This window comes from Antechinus flavipes, chromosome 2 (assembly GCF_016432865.1).
Source record: "Antechinus flavipes isolate AdamAnt ecotype Samford, QLD, Australia chromosome 2, AdamAnt_v2, whole genome shotgun sequence".
In the NCBI taxonomy this organism is placed as follows: domain Eukaryota; kingdom Metazoa; phylum Chordata; class Mammalia; order Dasyuromorphia; family Dasyuridae; genus Antechinus; species Antechinus flavipes.
This window is the reverse complement of record NC_067399.1, coordinates 87435955-87454560: the sequence shown is the minus strand read 5'-3', so window position 1 is coordinate 87454560 and position 18606 is coordinate 87435955. Positions and strand designations below refer to the sequence as shown.

Below are 18606 nucleotides of genomic sequence, written 5' to 3'. Positions count from 1 at the left end.
TCCTAAATACAGATTATATACATGTTTGAATTTCAAATCACTCCTACAACTATCCACATCAGGAAAGTGAGTGAAAAAATGTCACACTTTATAGTGAATTGGAAGGATGTCACCAGACTGAATTTAATATGCTGTGACAAGGGCAAATTCTCCATCTCCTTGCATTTATGGCATGCTTGGATCAGATACCAGGAATAGGGGTAGCATATCTATGATTCATTTTTCAAAATGGTGACCCCAGCAAGGGAGAAAGAGCCTCAGCCTACTATAATGTCTCCTGGAGTGCTAGGCTTACATACCATCCAGGCCATTGTGATGGCTGTAGTTTCTCTTCCCCAGGATGCTCAGAGATGCATGGTTTGGGGTAGCAAGCATCCGCTTAGTGGATGGGCTTTGCAGGCTTGGCGTAGATCTTAGTACATTTGGTTTCTTTGCAGGATGGATCTCTGTTGACAAGAAATAAGGTTTTTCTCAAAAAAGAACAAGTTATTAAAATATTTCTATGCATTCTAGCTTTTGACTAGGTACATATCTCATTTCCTAATGATCTGAAAGTCGGTTCCTTATGAACCAATGTATTTTTCAAGGCAGTGCATAATGAATCAGCCTGAAGTGCTGGTTACCATGGTTCTACTTATCTAAAAAGGGTTGGATCTCCTCCTGAGTGCTAGATCTGAGCCTTGTGTGGGGACTGTATGCAACAGCAGCCACTTGAGGTCACTCAGAACATTTATCTTATTAAAGGAATATGGCAACTCTTCACTGCATACATGGTAAAGACATATTGTTAGAAATCAAAAGATTCCTAGGAGATATGTAGCTTCAAGAAAAAACTCCTGAAAGGTAGGACTAACAATATTTTACTCTGTATGCTTGAAATCTTTGCAAGTATCCTATTCACCATTTTACAAATCTATCCATAATTAGATTATCACCAGGCATATTTGAGGGTCTGAGATGAAGGTGAGAGAGCAGGACCTAGGACAAACGACTCCATAGGAACTTTGTAAATGCCCCCATTTTCTATTAGGAAGCTGAGACCGATGAGATAAGTATTTTCAATAAGGACAAATGCTTAGGAAGTAGCTGATAAATATAAGTCTCCTCTTTTTGCTACAATATCCTGCCTATCAGTCTATTAATTCTTTACACAAGAAGAATCTGGAACCACAGGCACCTGGAATAAGACAATAGATTTAAACATTTCAGAGAAAAAGAAGGGACTAATGAAGAGAAGTCACCAAAGGACAATGCAAACTCTATAGTAGCTAGTGTATCAGAAAGGCCTAGACATTTAACTAGCTATGGATCCATGAGCAAATTAATTAATCTCTTAGCCTGTTTCCTTCTCCTCAATGAAATGGAGATTATAAATATCACTAAACTTACAGAGTTGTGAGAATCAAATGAGATAATGCATGTAAAACATTAATGTTAAAGAATTATGTTATTATAATTATTATTATTAATAGAAATTATTATGTGGAAAGAATAGCCATGTCTTGGAGACAAAGGATGAAGCATTTTTTGGGGAGAGAGTGGTACCTCTCAGAACTAGGTATTGACTGTATGCATATAAATGCCTCAGCTTTCTTTGTATACCAACTGGTTATTCCCCTTCTCTTTTCATTTGTAGCCAAGTCATAACACATTTCCAGCAGCCTAATGTCAAAAGTAGCAAAGTGTCTCTAACAAATGGAGGGCTTGAGGCAATCACTTTGATTGGTTGTATTCTTTGAAATGGTTCTACTGGGCTGACTACCTCTTGGCTATCTATATAGCCATTCCATTACTTGAATCTGGCTCATGTCAGTACTGAGACTTGGCTGAAAGGAGGAGAACCCAATTAACTAAGAAACAGATGCATACAATACAATGGAATACTCTGTTCCTTCAAAACTGTGTGATGAGGATAGGCACTCCTATCAAAAAGATTATGGAATTAAACCCTACAATGGAATGTAATAATAACTCACATTTCCATGTCTGTCCCACTCTGGCTCACAATAGCCATATGAGCAAGGCAGCTTCTTTTTACAACTGAAGAAATGGAGACTCAGAGATTGTAACTTGCTGCCCGTGGTCATACAGCATCAGAATAAGGTCTCTAACCAAGATCTTCTGACTCCCAAATCCACGCTGAAATCTCAAGGCACTTTGCAACTACTAACTAATCCAATTTCATGATGTTCATATGACAATGGAAAAGAAACCTCTTAAGAATTCTAATTCCCCCTGGAAGGACATCAAGTATAAAAAAAGCCGTTCTAAGCTGTGGAATCATAATTTGCTCTGATGATAACATTGACAATAAAGGGCTATGTCTTGATTTTAAGAAAGATTGGATCTTTTTAAAGCATGTAGTATGATTACTTCATATTTATAAATTTTTTTGACAGAACAGAAGACTGAATGTTATCCTTGGTATACATTTCCCTTTTATGAGGAAATGAAAAGCTAACAAACAATTCAAGCATGCACACAATCCCATTTTTGCATCGAAGTATATTAATAACCATCATTATATAAATTATTCATCTGAGAATTTTGCAAAGAAATCATGAGGTTTCTGCCTAACAATCTTTTTATGGAAATACCATTCTTAATTACGAAAGCATTAAAGTTTCTACATGCAAATGGAACAAAATGGTCTAATGACCCTTATGCTTTAAGATTTTCAGAGTAAAAGCAGGGAAAAAACCAATATAAAGGATAGCTTTTTCAAATATAATCTTTAGATGAAATTTTATAACTAGTGGTTTATTATGTAATAATGGCTCTAAATTAAGGCACTTATGAGATATGAACTCCAAAATAATTTTGCACATACAATTGTTAAATAGGTCTAATATGTGGAAAAGGCATTTTATATATTTTTCTCAAAGATAAAATACCCACCTAAATAACCAATGATACATGCCAAAGGTTTTCTAGTGCTTTTGCTCTTCATAGTATTTCCTGATACCTCTGAGTGTCTGTCTGCATCTGAGGAAAGAAATAAACACAAACACACCAGTAAGTCCCCTATTTTTCCTATCTACATGTTCACACACTTTGGAAATCAAAGTATTAATTAGAATAAGGTAATGGTTTTTCTCCCACCCCACCCTTGTTGATGAAAAATGGAAAATTTTTGTTATACTTTCTTTTCAGTTCCTGAATTCGATGTGAAATTCCCACCCAAAAGCCCCAGAAAAAAAGGACCTTATAGATATGCCTTCACACACATCAGATTAACATGTCCACTTGAAAAAAAAGTTCCATTTGTGAAAGCTTTTCCTTTTAGTTCATTGCATTACATATGGACAGTGACAACATTTTGTAGTCATTAGGAAGCTGGGATGAGTCACTGTATTTGAGAGAGATCTCTGAAAAGTAACATTGAGCCAATCTTACCGTGAGATGAATGTAGTGTTGCGTGGCAGATGAACAAGGCAATTGACAGGATTAAGACAAGAGAAAGGTCCCTTCCTGCTCCAGCCAGTTGCAGCAGGTTCAGAATGAGAAAGTCTTAACCTATTTTGGCAAATCTGAATTCAGGAGATGATGCCCTCAATGGAACATTTGGTTTCACAACTCAATTTTTACCCTGCTGTAGAATCCTACGGTGTCATTACTTTTGAGACTTGAGTGGATAAGGGCCTATTTGTAGATAGGGGGTTTCATCTATCACATATTAGAAAGATAGTTGGTATGGAAATAAGCTCATAAAAGTCCTTACAAGTCTGCTTATAGCCCATCAGAAGATGTTTCAGATAGAGAAAAAAGGCACGAAGCCCATGAAAACACATGTGCTTTAATGAGCTGTCATGTGGATACAAAACACTAGTAGAGGTATATGGAAGCCTTTCATATCAGAAAAGTTATGAGACTAGAATATTCAGGAGTTCTAATAAAATGTACATTGAAAGAAGATTATGGTTTTACTTTGGGCTTTGTTTTGAATTTTCTCAATTGGCACTTGGTGTTTTTTTTTTTTTAATCCCAACAGCAAAGTATTAACCAATTCAATTCAGCATTTATGCTACTTCCTCCATTATCTGTAAGACATCTACACTGGCTTCCTATTTCTACTGTAGGAAGTTTCCCTTTGTCTTCTTTGGGAACTGAGAAATGGGAGCAGGATATGTCTTTTCTATTAAAAGATATGTTCTAATATTCTAATTTTATCATTTCATATTAAAATTTAGCATTTTCTAAGAATTTCTTACCCTTTATTCTCCCTGCACACTTTTCAAATTCACATTTTGGAGAGTGGAAATAAGTATATATTAAATAGCTTCAAATATAACTGACATATAATACACGTTTTTTAAATGCTTTCAAAGTGTTCAATATACATTATCTCTTTTGACCCTCACAACCTTGTGAGTTAAATGTTACAGATATTCTTATTTTACTGATGAGAAAACTGAGGCTAAGAAAAGATAAATAATTTGCCCAGAGTCAGATGGCTTATGTTGGAAGCAGGAGTTGAAGTTGGGTGTTTCTATCTGCAAGTCTAACACTATCATTTTGGCGCTTAGAATAGCAGAGACTCATGAAATGTTTGCAGGCATAATAGAAATCATTTTAAAATTATTAATGTAATCACTGAGAATGTTTTATGACCCAATTCCTTGTCTTCTATGTACCTAATTCTTAATTTCTGTTTGGGAAATTTTTATAAAATAGATACTAAAGAGAATTTGGGCAGAAATACAATGAATGCACTTTTGGTATACTTTTGGGTAACTGCTTTACTGCTCTATAAATCCTAAAAGGAGGTTCTTAAAGGACAAACACACCAGTGCTGTCAAATTACTGAGAAGTTAATATCAAAAAATTTCCTTCTTAACCTTATTAGATTCTTAAAACTTAGTTTCACTTGAAATGTGTAATAGAAAAAAAAATCATTTATGAAAATAAGTACCATAGTATTCCAATTATTTTTCAAGAATGCCATTGGGTTCATATAAACAGATAAACCTATTTTGCTTCCTAATATGAATATGAACACCAGTTGCTAAATTTTGAATATCAGACTGTTATATAAAATTAATCATTCTCTGGACAACATCCTATATATTATCATTCTGTTCCAGTATGGGTCTAAGGATATATGTTTAAACCAACATATAAAACTTCTATTTGTCAAATCTCTCTTTGGCAGAAGGGCATCAATTCCCCCTCATCTGCCCCCTGCTCTTATTAGTTTTTAAAGTTATCCTGGCTGCTCAAGGCTAAAAGGAAAAGCAACACTGATGTTCATGTAGCACAAGCTCTGAGAGTAAAGATAGGAAAGTAAGCTAACAAACTCACTATGTGGGTATGATCAAAAAACCCAAAGGTATTTCATTTTAGTTTATGATAATTTGATCACAATTTCTCATTCATTTAACAACTCTATTGATGATTCTAGTGTGTAATATTTTATATGATAGATATCTGTTGTTTGTGATATTAAAATCCACTGAGGTAACCTTCACTGCACTTTGACCTCTGAGTTCAAGTCTCAGCTCTGCTCTAACACTACCAAGATGACTTTTAGCTAAGCCACTCACCTTTCTGAGCTTCTCTTTTATAAAAACAGAGATAATAATACTTCCTACAGGAAAAGGAAGTATACTATAATATGTCAAGTGCCATATAAATGTAAATCTTATTTTACAGGGGAAGAAATTGAAATTCAAGGTATTAAATCTTACAGGCACTACTTGAAAGAAAAAGAATTTTATTGTTAGTCAAGAATTTTATAGTTGCAGAAAGACCTGAAAAATACCTTCCACCAATTGGTTTATACACATTGTGGAAAGTAAGGGAAAACAAGTATCTGTGATTAGATGTAAGCTTTAAATACTAGTATCCTTGGTTTGAACTTTCTGAATAGTCTGGGAAAGAGAATTCAAATTTATATTCAAAGCAAATCTCTTAATATTCTAAATTAAATCCCATTCTGGAAGCTAAAAAAAAAAAAAAGGTTCATCTTGTTTCATAAGTGTAGCCATATTTCAGAATATTTCAGATTTACTGACATTCAATAGCAACACAAATTTACTAAGTATCCAATTTTAAAGCAAATTATCAACAAGATAACCAAATAATATGCTGTACTTATTAATGAAATTGCTACACTGTTAAGAGTCACAGAATGTTAAAGCTAAAAAGGCCTTGCATATGAAATCATCTAAGCACATGCCCTTCATTTTATAGATGAGTAAAAAAGATAAATGATTTGCCCTTAGTCACAGTTCTTAGATGATACAAGGACTGAAACTCAGGTTTGTTGTGTTTTATTTTTCCATTATATTGTTTTCTTCTCTCAAAAGATTGGGGAATTAGAAATATTTATTACAGTAACCTTTATTACCAAAAGTTTAACTAATTTTGAAGTTACAAATAATACTTGGGCCTTATTAGCATATATAAATATTTGCCTTAGTTGATTAAGCCAAATGCTTAATTTGTTAGAAACATAAAATGGGGCTCCCCCTAAAGGTCAAACAAGACATTGTCTATTAATATATCTGGGAAAATATCCTCTAAAATTTCCATGGTAGTAACATATTCCTAAGAGGAGGAAACTTGTCCTTTTTATTTGGAATTCATTTAGCAGAACATCAGGCTTATTTACTTGATAGGGACCTTGCTTGCACTTACAGCTTTTTTTATGCCAAAAGTGATGAATCACTCTTAAAATTAACATGTGTAGCTATTTGTCTATATGCTTAAGTGTAGCTGGTTTTAAAAATCCTTGCAAAGTAGATTATTTGAAATAGAATACAGTGGGTTTAAGTTTACATGAAAAAACCCAAGGGCGTGTGAAGAAAAAATGTTCACAAATTTTGACAAGTCCAATGGTTTTTGTGACTATTGTCAAATTTCAGCTCCTAACACTTTCTATTCTAGGCGTATAATGATGGGTAAGTCATCTTACCAATGGCACCACAGCTTCCTCATCTGTAAAATGAGGGTAATAAAATTTGCATTACACTGCATAGGTTTTGTTTTGTTTTGTTTTGTTTGAGGGGAAAAGTACTTTGTAAAGCAAAAAATGCTACATAAATTGTGAGTTACTAATTCTATTATTACTTAAGCAAAACTTTCATCACCAATTCTCTGGGTTTAACGTTTCATAGAACTCTATTCAAGACATTTATAGAAGTCAAGAAAAAATAAGGCAAATTCTTTAAGAAGCTATTTGGAAATCTGGCATGTAAAAAAAAAAAATCAGCATTTATCATTCCCTCTGAGGTTAGATTAGCTCCTTGATAATATTAAACTATACTGAAGTGCTTCCTTATTATATCCCTCAACATGGAACACTGTTAGCATTAAATTCCAGTGGGGCATAAACTCTTTTTTCATGTAAAGATCTATTAGCTGAAAATTATTTTCATGTAAACTATTATAAACAAATAACAATAATAATACCATAATTTATATAGCACTTCACAAACAGTATTATCTGATCCCCAAAATAACCTTCAAAATAATCATCTTCTTAATTTTATACAGCTGAAGAAACTGAAATTCAAATAGTATGTAGGCCCACAGTAACTAAGTAAGCAAAATAGCATATCAACAGTAATTAAATTCACCCTCCCCCCCCCCAAACTTCCTTGGAGGTGTATGTGGTAGGTGTAACAGTGATCCATGTCTATGAAAATTTGTTAGTCCTTTTATTTCATCTCATAACCCTGACTGCAACATGTTTTCATAACTTAGTAACTTGAAGAAACAAGATAGAATTTGATTGATATCTCAATTTGTTATGTAATTGATGAATTTCATCAAGGATAACCTGTTGCTTTACTTCAGCAGTGGGGATGATCCAGTAACCTTAAGGGTCATGATGATTTGTTCATTGATGATCCTGTCTTGTTATTAATGTTTAAAAAGTAGTATTTATGAAACATACAAGAAGCAAAATGTAGCTGGTCAACACTAATGTATGTCCATTCCCCATCCTTTTTTTTAAGATCTAAAACTTGATGATAAATATATCATGTTCTATCTGCAAACATCCTGATATATAATTCAAGAAAATAAAATCAAAATTCTTTGGTTTTAGTATTTTAATCTATTTTAACTTAATTTTTTTTTTACTATCATAAGAGTGAATACATATTCCCACAACTCATATCCTCTTGTGCCCATGAACCACTGTCCTTAACTAACCATAAAGCAACAATGGTAGTACCCAGGTAAGTGAGAGGGTGGAGAGGTGTGGAGAGAGCAAACTATAGTAAAATATACATAATTTCAATTTTTATATGGAAAACAAAAGTTAGGTTGACTTTCCCAACAAAAACAGAGAGCTATGTTCTCCTCAAAGTATTCAAATTTATATCTGCTTCATTAATCATAATGCTTCACTTATCATTTCTTTTATAATTACTAATTCCTTCCTAGTCAAATGCTAAATATACCTTATTTATAAGAATTCTATCTGAATGTCCTCATAAAGGAATTAAAGAATTAAAAGTAACTGTGGTTAATATAATAAGGCTAAGTCAAAAAAGGCTTTAAAATGTGAAATATATTCAATCAGGTGCTAGAAAAAAAAGTTCATCAAAAACTTGTCTGCAAAAAAATTAAAATCTAAATTCTCAGAGTATGAGTGAACTTTCTGTAAGAATCATATTCTTTATTATTGTTCTCTGGGAAATGATGAGCAGGATGCTCTCAGGAAAAAAAAAAAACCTAGAAAATCCTCCATGAGCAAAGTGAACTATACTGTATACAAAGTAATAACAATGTTCTGGGATGACCAGCTGCAAATGACTTTGTTATTCTCAGTAGTATAATCATCCACAATTACTCTGAAGGACTTATAAAATCCTATCCATACCCAGAGAAGAAACTGATCATGACAGATTGAAGCATTCTCTATTTCTCTCTTTTAAACCTAATTTTTCTTGAGAGTTTTTATTTTCATTAGAGGGAATTTATATTTTCTTTCACCAACTTGACTTTTATGGAAATGTTTTGCATAATTTCATATGTGATTTCTTAATTGTGGGTAGGGATAAGAGATAGAACCTAGAATTCAAAAATCTTAAAAACGCATGTTAAAAAATTTTTTTTGAATGTAACTAGGGAAAAACATTAAATAAATAAGAAAAGAAACACATTCTAAATGTAATATTCGCCCTGGAGTTGATAAATATAAATGATTAGAAAATGTAAGGTTACATGATATTGACATGATATTTTCCATCAAAACAAATGGCTGAGGTTTTATATTAAATGATATCCAATTAATTTTTGAAATCACATCTAGGTAAATTAAACCTTAACTCCACTGGCAATATAAAGCAGTTTAACTGAAAAAAAGATGAGATGACAATTCACTGAAGCAACAACAAAAATTAAGCTATTGTACAAATTAACAGATAAATTTGCAGGAGATCACAGAAAATGCACGTTTCCTCAATTGCTAATTTTAATTTGTGTTGTTTCTCCCTCAGTTATAGAAAGAAAGGTAAAAATGGATCTCTGGTAATCTAAAAATATAAAAGAAGAATCTCATTTATTTCCTCTCAACAGCTTCACTTTTCCAAAGTTTAAATTTTATCTTTCAAAATAGAGGAACAGAAGATTTGAACCCAAAGATTTGTTTTCCCCATTTCTCAAAAAAAGAAAAAAGCTTTTAAGCTCACATTTAAATTGATAAGTGTCAGTAAGAAACAATATAGGTGAGGTTATCAATGTTAGTTTAATGCTGGTATTTTTTTTTTTGTTGTTCTCTCTTCCCCAAATCCTAGGACTTTTGTCAGCAATCAGTATTCATTTAAGGAGCACCTTTTACTCTTTCAGAAAACCTTTGTCAATAAATCTCAAAACTGTATAATTTTGTGGGAAATTTGTATGCAGGAAAGAAAATTGCATTTCAGATATTCTTTCTTTTTGCAACCCCAGCATGAATTCAGGCTGTCCTATCAAAGCTGAGCAGGTGTCTGGTTGCTGAGGAAGTGTTGGGATAATCTACTCAATTATAATGTAAATTTATAACCCCAATGTCAAGTGCTTTGTGTAGAAAATGATAGCCACGCAATCATGTAAAGAATACATGGAAATATATGATTCAATGACATATGCATATGTAACAAAAAAAAAAAAATGTTGAACACAGGAAAATAAAACCATAATATCACACCTAGAATTTAGTTTAAGAGAGTCTTCTGAGAATCCTCATTCAAAATAATTCAAGGTTCTGCAAATGTATTTACAATTTGCAGTCTCACAGAAATACAGTGAGACTCATGAAACTATTTGATAATGTTGTTGGGTAGTTGTAAATGCTAATATGCTAATGAGAAAACGAGAGGTGGCACAGACACACACACAAAAAATGCTAGATGTCAAATAATAAGACTTAATGAAACTAACATTACTTCATTTCAATAAAATTTTCTATTGTACTGAAATACCTCAGCATATAATAAAGCCTCCTAAAGGCCCAGGGTCAATCTTGTAGCACTCACCTTATAGGGTAAAAGTGCCTTTTAATAGGACCTCTTGGAAAGGATACAAACCCAAGTTTATACTGAACTTTATGGAAAACAATATTGTAGAGAAGTTCTAATATATTTCAATAAGTTGATTAAGTTAAAATTAGAATAGACAAAAAAAAAGTTCTTAAAAAATTAAACCAAATAAAGGCTGTAGACAAGAAATGATGTTTATTGCAAACAAACAAAAAACCAAAAAGAAAACAAAACAAAAACAAAAAACAAAAACAAAAACAAAACAAAAAAACAGAAAAATGATCAGAAGCACAGCACATATAGTTAAGAATTTAAAAGCATCTTACATTCTGCCCTAATGGCAGCACAATTAATAGGGACAAAGGGTCGTCTTGCTGCCTGCCGCAGCCGGAGGGTATTTTTGCAGACCTGGCGAGCAAGTTTGGTCAAACATGTAGTATGAAGGAAGAAAGCTTGGCGGGTCTTCACAGATGACTTTGGACTTCCAGTGTTTCGGACTGGCATTCCCTGTGTGGCCTGACGTGACATGTGACCTCTAACACGGGGGTCCTACAGAAACCAGAAATAAAAAATCACTTAAAGCAATAAAACCCAACATATCATTTTCATCATGTATAAACATAAATGTACCGTAATGCATTCATTAAGACATGGAGATGACTCAACAGCTTGTCCCTAAAACCAGGTGTGGGGCAAGAATACCACATGGATTTTATGTGTTTATAATTCTCAAGATGCCAAGGTGCTGAAGTGAAAAAAGCAAAAACAAATTGAAGACTCACTGAGAGGGCTAATCTCATGTTATCAACTTTAGTATTGAGGGATTCCCTGAGGCAGAAACAGAAGAAAATATTTTCTTTACTACTAGAGATAGGGTCTAATATAGTTGGACATTTTCAATCTAACAAAATTTAGCCCACTGACATTTCAATTACTCATGCCACAAGATTAAGGTCCTGTCATTTTGTACTTTTTTTTTTCCACAGAGCCAAGACAATCTAAAAACAAGACAAATTTAAAAAAAAGATGTTCCTGTACATTCATCTTGCCTTTTTAGTACTTCTCATTTTTCAACAGCAGTTAATAACTTCTTCATTAGAATGTGTTTTCCAAATAAATCATTTTTCTGTGAAGAAAACCACTAGCTGTATTTTTCATCTATATCTTGCTATATTTCAAGGATCCATAATTTTATGAATATGGATATGCTCCTTAACAAGACTACGGTTCTGCTGTTCTTTAAGTATATGATGTTTATGAATTCTTGGAACTAAGAAAAAACTGTAAAAAACTGTATCACCTAGTAGTCAATCATCTGATGATGAGCCTCAGGAAATTTACATAAGCTTAACTCCAGATTACTGACTTGACATAATTTTGAAAGGTCAGTATGTGAAGTCTTTGAAACTTGGTGGAACTTGACAGAAGTTGTGTTCTGCTAGTATAGCACAAGAGAATCTATGGTTCCCTGTGTGTCATGGGGAGATCCTAAATGGCTTTAGTGAAAAATAATTAACATTTTATACATGATGGAATTATTTCATTGTAAGCAAAAAACCCTTAATTGGGCAAAAACAATAGAAAAAAAGAGGAGAGTTAATACTTTACTCACTGTTCTATAGGCTGAGTACTACAAAATTTCAGTGAATTTTGCCTTTGGTGAGCAGAGGGAAGATCTGTGCAAAGACTGGTCTCAATATTTTTAATAATGTCTAATTTGATAATAAATGATTAATGCAATTAATGATGCAAAGATGTTAAAATGTTAAGTTAACCTTAAGATTTCTATTTCACCACACACTGTGATCAATACATTATAACCTGCCTTCCCACTTACAGTATAGAAACCTTTTAATGAACTCCTAAACATCAAATACCATGGTCTTGATTGGTCGATTCTCATCCATCCTTTAAAACCTGACTCAAATACTATTTCTCCATGAAATCTCTTCATCAACCTAGTATTTGTATTTCCCTGTGGCATATCACATAGTATACTACTTTGTATTTCTCTAAGACATGTTTTACAGTAATCTTTTTGTTTCCCTACTAGATTGGACTATGTCTTATCTCATTTAACAGCTACCCTTGACATTGACAATGTCACACTCAAAGTGCTTAATAGATATTATTTACTAAAAAAATTTTCAAACTTAATTCTTTGTTTACCAAGAGAAACTGAGACATTGAGAAATATCCACTAAGCATCAAACCCTAAAAAACCCAACAAGGACTATTGTATACATACTTCTGTGGTTGGGTTGGGTGATAGCTTCTCTTCTTCTGTCTGTGTAGGCATTTTCAGGCCACCATATTTTTTCCAATACAGCCAACAGGTTGCACATAACCTACATTGCATGTTAGGTGGCCCCCAAGAGTACCATTGGTGAGACTGTGTGGCTAAGAATAAGAAAATAATGTAGTTCAATTTCTAGCCAATATCAATAAAAATACCCTATGGCAGAATTTCAAAGACATTTTTTGTTTGGGGTATCATTTCCATTTTTTCTTCCTTTCACTTTTATAACCCATTAAGAAGTATAAATTCAATATATACATTCACACATTTTAATAAAAGTTCACAAAAACCATTTTTATAGTAAGTCCAATTCCTAGTACACTTTAGAGGTTATTAAATAAGCAATCCTCTATATTAGTGTGCCTTTTTAAAAAATATAAATTATAGAAACTTAATTATAGAAAACAATAAGCAATCATACTGATTAGATGATGAAATTAATTCTTTAAAAAGACAGTCAATTATGCTATTATCTACATGAATAGAAGAACACTACAAATAAGACAATAATCACAATAATTATCATACTTAATTTAAATATGGATGTGATTTATATCTTCAAAAATCACAACTCAAAATTATGAAGGCATTTTGTGAAAACTTAAAATGGGAAGTCACTTCTGTATGACTTATTTCTGCCTATTACCTAATAAGGTTGGAAATCAAAGTTATTTTTCTGTCAGGTACATCAACATATTTACTTTACTAATTTAACCATGTATGGTTCATAACACTTTTTCTTGGATCAGAACTGAACCTGAATCTGAATCTAAATACAGGAGAGTGAATTTTAAACATTTTTCAATTGCAGTCTTAAGGATGAAAGAGTATATAACAGGTAGTAATTTCAAAAGAGTAAGAGCAAAGTAATATTGCTCTATTTCTTCTCTCTCTAGATATTTGATTGTGATTGGCTGCAGATCAAATAAAAAAAGTTTTCAAAAATCTATCATAATGAAACAAATCCCACCAATACCATTTCAAACAACCAGGAAAATAATACCATTTACTTCTGCCATCTTCTGGAAAGCTCCTGATAAGATTGAATGTGACAGAGCACTGTGACACTCCCTCTCCCAAAATAAATTATACCTCACACACTATCTACAGCAGTCAATGTCAAAGTCAGAAGAATCTCCATTTCTAACTGCTAGTAAGCTGACCAAATGTTCTAAAATCAAAGTACAAGCACAATTGCATATATTTAATAGAACTTAAAAGACTTAAATCTCTTGTGAGGTGATGTTAAGTATCACCACAGCAGCATGGTCTCATTCATACCTTATGATACTCCACTCAATGTTCTTAGTAAATATAGAACACCCTATAGCTTCCTATTAATGTTGATCTTAACAAATCCTTTTAGTACTCACTGTAGCAGCTCTCACAGGCTCGTCCTATCAGTGCACTCTGGGGTTGATATGGGGTTCCCACAGCTCCATTCACAGTGTTGGGTTTGCCATTGCTGCCAGATATTTGGTTGGGATTTGGTTTGTTGCTTTAAATAAAATTTAAAGTGATAACTTAAATTATTTCTGTAATATTTTCCTCCAGCAGTTTCAGTTACCAATCCAAACAGTCCCTATTATGTAAATTCACATTATCCAAATGATTTTGCCCAAGGAATTCTGACAGAAATCCACATTCTAAAAAAACAGCCATGTAAACTTTACTGTACAACATGGTGGTCTCTCCCACCCATCAAAAACAAACAAACAAACAAACAAACAAACAAAACAAAAAAAAAAAAACATTAAAAATATATGTGTAGAGAGAACACTGTCACTGCCATTAGTCAGATTAAGGCTTGAGATCTCTGGTGCCACAATGAGCGAAAACCTTTGCCCCACTTCATCCTACTTTCTAGGTGTTCAGCTATCACCTATTTTCTTTCTGTCCATGCTTGGGTATCATGTGTGTCTGTTCTTAGCCCCCTGATATTGCTAAATCTCTCTAGTCTGCGTCCATTTCAAACCCCCATGTATCTGCACCCCACATATTTTTCATCTTGGTTCTGGCCCCTGCATGTTTCTCCTCCTGCTCTTGTTTCTCTGTTCCCAGCTCCAACACATCCTTGAAATATTTGATAGCCCCTCTTCCTCCATGGGCACATGCACCCCTTCCTGTCTCTCTCTTTTATCTATATCCACATATATATATGTGGATATAGATAGACATATATATATATATAATTCATTTTACATAAAAATTACTTTATATAGAGATCTGAGGAACAGTTCATTTACATAAAGCAAAAATTATCTGTAGTTGCTTTACTACTTTACATGTAAAAACACTAAAAGGCTAAAAAAAAAACAAGAAAAACATTTATGACATTATATATGTTATATATATAAATATATTTCCATATATACATATATAACATAATATAGATTTCCATATATATATGGAAAAAAGGAATCTGATGTAAACAAAGAGTTGAATTGCAACTAGAAAACACTGATATCTTGACACACATAATCCAAGAAATATTAAGCTTCCCAATCTTTCTCTTCCTGACAAACCCTATAGAACAGGATTCAGACTTCTAAAAACAATGAGGGTTCATTTCCTTGGAATTCAAAAGAATGAGCAAAAACTCTAAGTGCCTTTCTCTTTGCATTTGTGGGTGCTCACTTTGCCTTCCCACTATCCCCCAAATGTCCAACCATAAATTTTGTTTCTCAGTAAGATGATTAAAATCTCACAAAGTAAATATAAAGAACAAGTTTGGATTGGTTCAAAGAACTGTTCTTCATTCTATTATTGATTCTCTGTGAAACCTCTAAATAAATCATTTAGTTTCTATGTCCTTTGAGTTTCTTCCTTTATAAATTAGAGCTAAATGTGCCACTAGGTATTCTGAAAGGAAAAAAATAAGTTTTAAAGGCAAATTTAAACATGAAAATGAATTAAACATAGTTTTATCTGAACTGTTTTCATAGTACTGCATTTGCATAGTACTGTATATTTTGAAAATATACAAGGAAAAAACTAGTGATTTAGCAGTTTAGATTGAAAGAACTGACATGTAATTACATTTCTGGTATTAAAAAAATGTATTATAAATAGAAGGAAATGGTTACCCCATGAAGTTATATTGACTACTGTGCTATCAGATTTTTTCTTAAAAAACTGAAAATATTATTAGTTGAACATAAGTTAATACAAATTAAGTATACTATTGATATATTTTAGCAAAGCATTATGGAAAAGCATAAAGTCAGTTTTATAACAATATGGAATGCTACTTGGACTTTAATATAGGTAGTAATGATTTAAGACTAAAAACAACATTGAAGAATGAAATTTCTTGTCAAGGATCTATTATTCATTTTGAAGTTCAGGGATATAAAGAATAACTGTCACAGTATACATAAATGAACTTTTTTCTCACAGATTCTAAAAGCAAAAACAAACCAAAAAAAAAAAAAAAACACAACTTACTCTATAAGAGATATCATGTAGCTTTGATAAAGTGAATTAATAATGAAAAGAAACATCTTTCATGGTAGGGTTCTTAGATCTTAGCATAACTTTATGATCACATGTTAATCTGATCAGCATAGAAATCTATTTATACAAATATATAAAAGTACATTTTTTAAAGTAACTTCAAAGAAAATACAAAATAGTGAACAATAATCTGTCATGGATTCCCAAAAATCTTCCTCTGAAGTTGTAAATTCAGCATTATTGCAAAATAGGTGAAAAAGATTCAAAACATTCATATAGAAACCAAATTATATGCACTTTTCTTCAGCAAGAGACTGTTATCTGGGAAAAATATGAAGAAGAATCTTAATTGTTTGACTGAACACCCCAGATAATCATAAAATTTGCATAAGGTCTGATTAATAAGAAATATGTCAAATTCTAAAATTCATGAATCACAGAAGCATTTTAATCACAAGATATACTGCAAAATATAAATATAAGCAAAAGTTGATCTGTGGGACAAATATCACATTGCATCTTTGAATGGTAATATTTGGCCTGTAGACTTTTTAAAGAAGAATAAAACTAGTGTTATTAGCTTTGAAGAAAAGATTACTATGAAAGGTCATAATTCATTCTTTATGAACCCACTTGTTCTTAAAAGTATGTGTTAAATAATATATCTAAATTCAATTACCAAAAGACTCAGTACAATACAAAATGAAAACAAATGTAGCACTCAGCTCACAAAATAATAATCTCTATGTGAGACTTGTCATATTTCTTTTGCTTCTCTCCAAGTGCCTGAATAGAACTCAAAAACATATTGAATGTATTGATTGAATGAGCAAACCAAAGTCCAGAATATTTTAAAATACAAAATACTTTAAGACGGGAACAACCTTAAATTTCAGAGTATGGGAAAAAAAAAAAACCACTTCTATTTTCATTGGATGACACTATAAAAGAGGAATAGAAATCGACTCGTGTAAAGGAAAATATCTGGAGAGTGACACCAAAGTGAAATGAAGTAGAAAGAATTCATTAGATTTTTTTCGCCTAATAATAATTAGCAATCAACAAATATTTTAAGTACCTATTTTATGCAGGCATTTCTGCCTTATCTGCTTCTATATGTCATATAAATTAAGCTTCATTCTCTAAGAAAAAACAGAGCCCAAAGTGCAGAAATATGGAGGCAAGTATAACCTTAAGTTGAAAACAGGATGGATAGATATTATTATATTCTTCTCCTACATCTCAGAAATAGACAGTTTGCAATATCAGTTACCTAAGGGAGCAATGAAAAAGAAAACAGTAAGTTGTGGATATTTCTTGAGGCAGTATGGAGGATGAAGATGATTATGCAGTCATCTACAAAGTATATGCCAGGTCTGTGCTTCTTCTACCATATAACACTTAGGAATGTACAATGGACAAAATGATCTTTTCCTAGAGGAAGAAAATGGAAGGACCACAGGTTACCCAAAAGTTCTTTAAAAGAAAGGAAGTGGATTTTAAGAAGAAAACAGAGGAAAAAAAGATTCAACACAAAAGGAATTCTTGTTTCTGTCTGGAGGTAGAAGGATGGACAAATGCGATGGAGAAAAAGAAAGGAATATGAAATACATGACATTTTTCAATAGGCATGTAGGGCAGAGAACTGCACTGTTGCTGGAATAAATAACAATGACATTTATAAAATACTTTAACGTTGCACTTGAAGCTCCATGAAAGGAAATTGCAATATATATGGCAGCAGGTAAGAGGTAATCTAGTAACTGTTCCTAGTAGTGAGAGTGATTTAAAAAGGAAGAGCACTGAAGTGGCTAGTTACTAAATTGACAAACGTGATAAAAAACTGTTATTATATTCTCAAGGCATACATCTGGAATAAAACATTGAGATTCTCGAGAATTAGTAAACCTGATTATCCCTGCCCACTTTTAATGAATTATATTGGGACAAATTATATTTCCAAAAGGAATCTAGAAAATAGTGCTAAGAAAATACACTTCCTGGGAAAAAAATTGAAGACCCTGTTTTCATTGCTCTTGCCAAATGAAAGTAGGGAACTTAGAAGATAAAGGTAGATTTTGAAAAAGAACAGTCAACTAAGAATTTGCTTATGACAAGAAAATTTGGATTTCTAGAGCATGGCTTAAAAAATATTTATGTAACACTCTTGGCTATGGCCATGTAATAAGGGTGAGTAAAAACATAATTGTTCAGAAACTTGTGAATTAATTAGGATGAATAGAAGATTTTAAAATTAAACAAGAGAGTAAGGGAGAGAAAGCTAACCACATAGATCTACAAACTAGTTATCAGAGATAAAATACTAGGTCCTACAACAATATCCAAAGGATAATCGGCAATAAAACTCTAACTCAGATG

General features: G+C 32.4%; 1 protein-coding gene across 1 annotated transcript in view; it reads right to left on the bottom strand.

Moving 5' to 3' along the window:
• The window catches only part of MTA3 (metastasis associated 1 family member 3), a 176680-nt gene that overhangs the window by 12961 nt on the left and 145113 nt on the right, over nt 1-18606 (bottom strand). Inside the window, exons 12-16 of the mRNA XM_051975178.1 lie at nt 14145-14269; nt 12721-12872; nt 10799-11021; nt 2899-2985; nt 300-446 (exon numbers count right to left, since the gene is read on the bottom strand). Of these exons, the coding sequence (XP_051831138.1) occupies nt 300-446; nt 2899-2985; nt 10799-11021; nt 12721-12872; nt 14145-14269 (734 nt within the window). The remainder of the gene's footprint in view (nt 1-299; nt 447-2898; nt 2986-10798; nt 11022-12720; nt 12873-14144; nt 14270-18606) is intronic.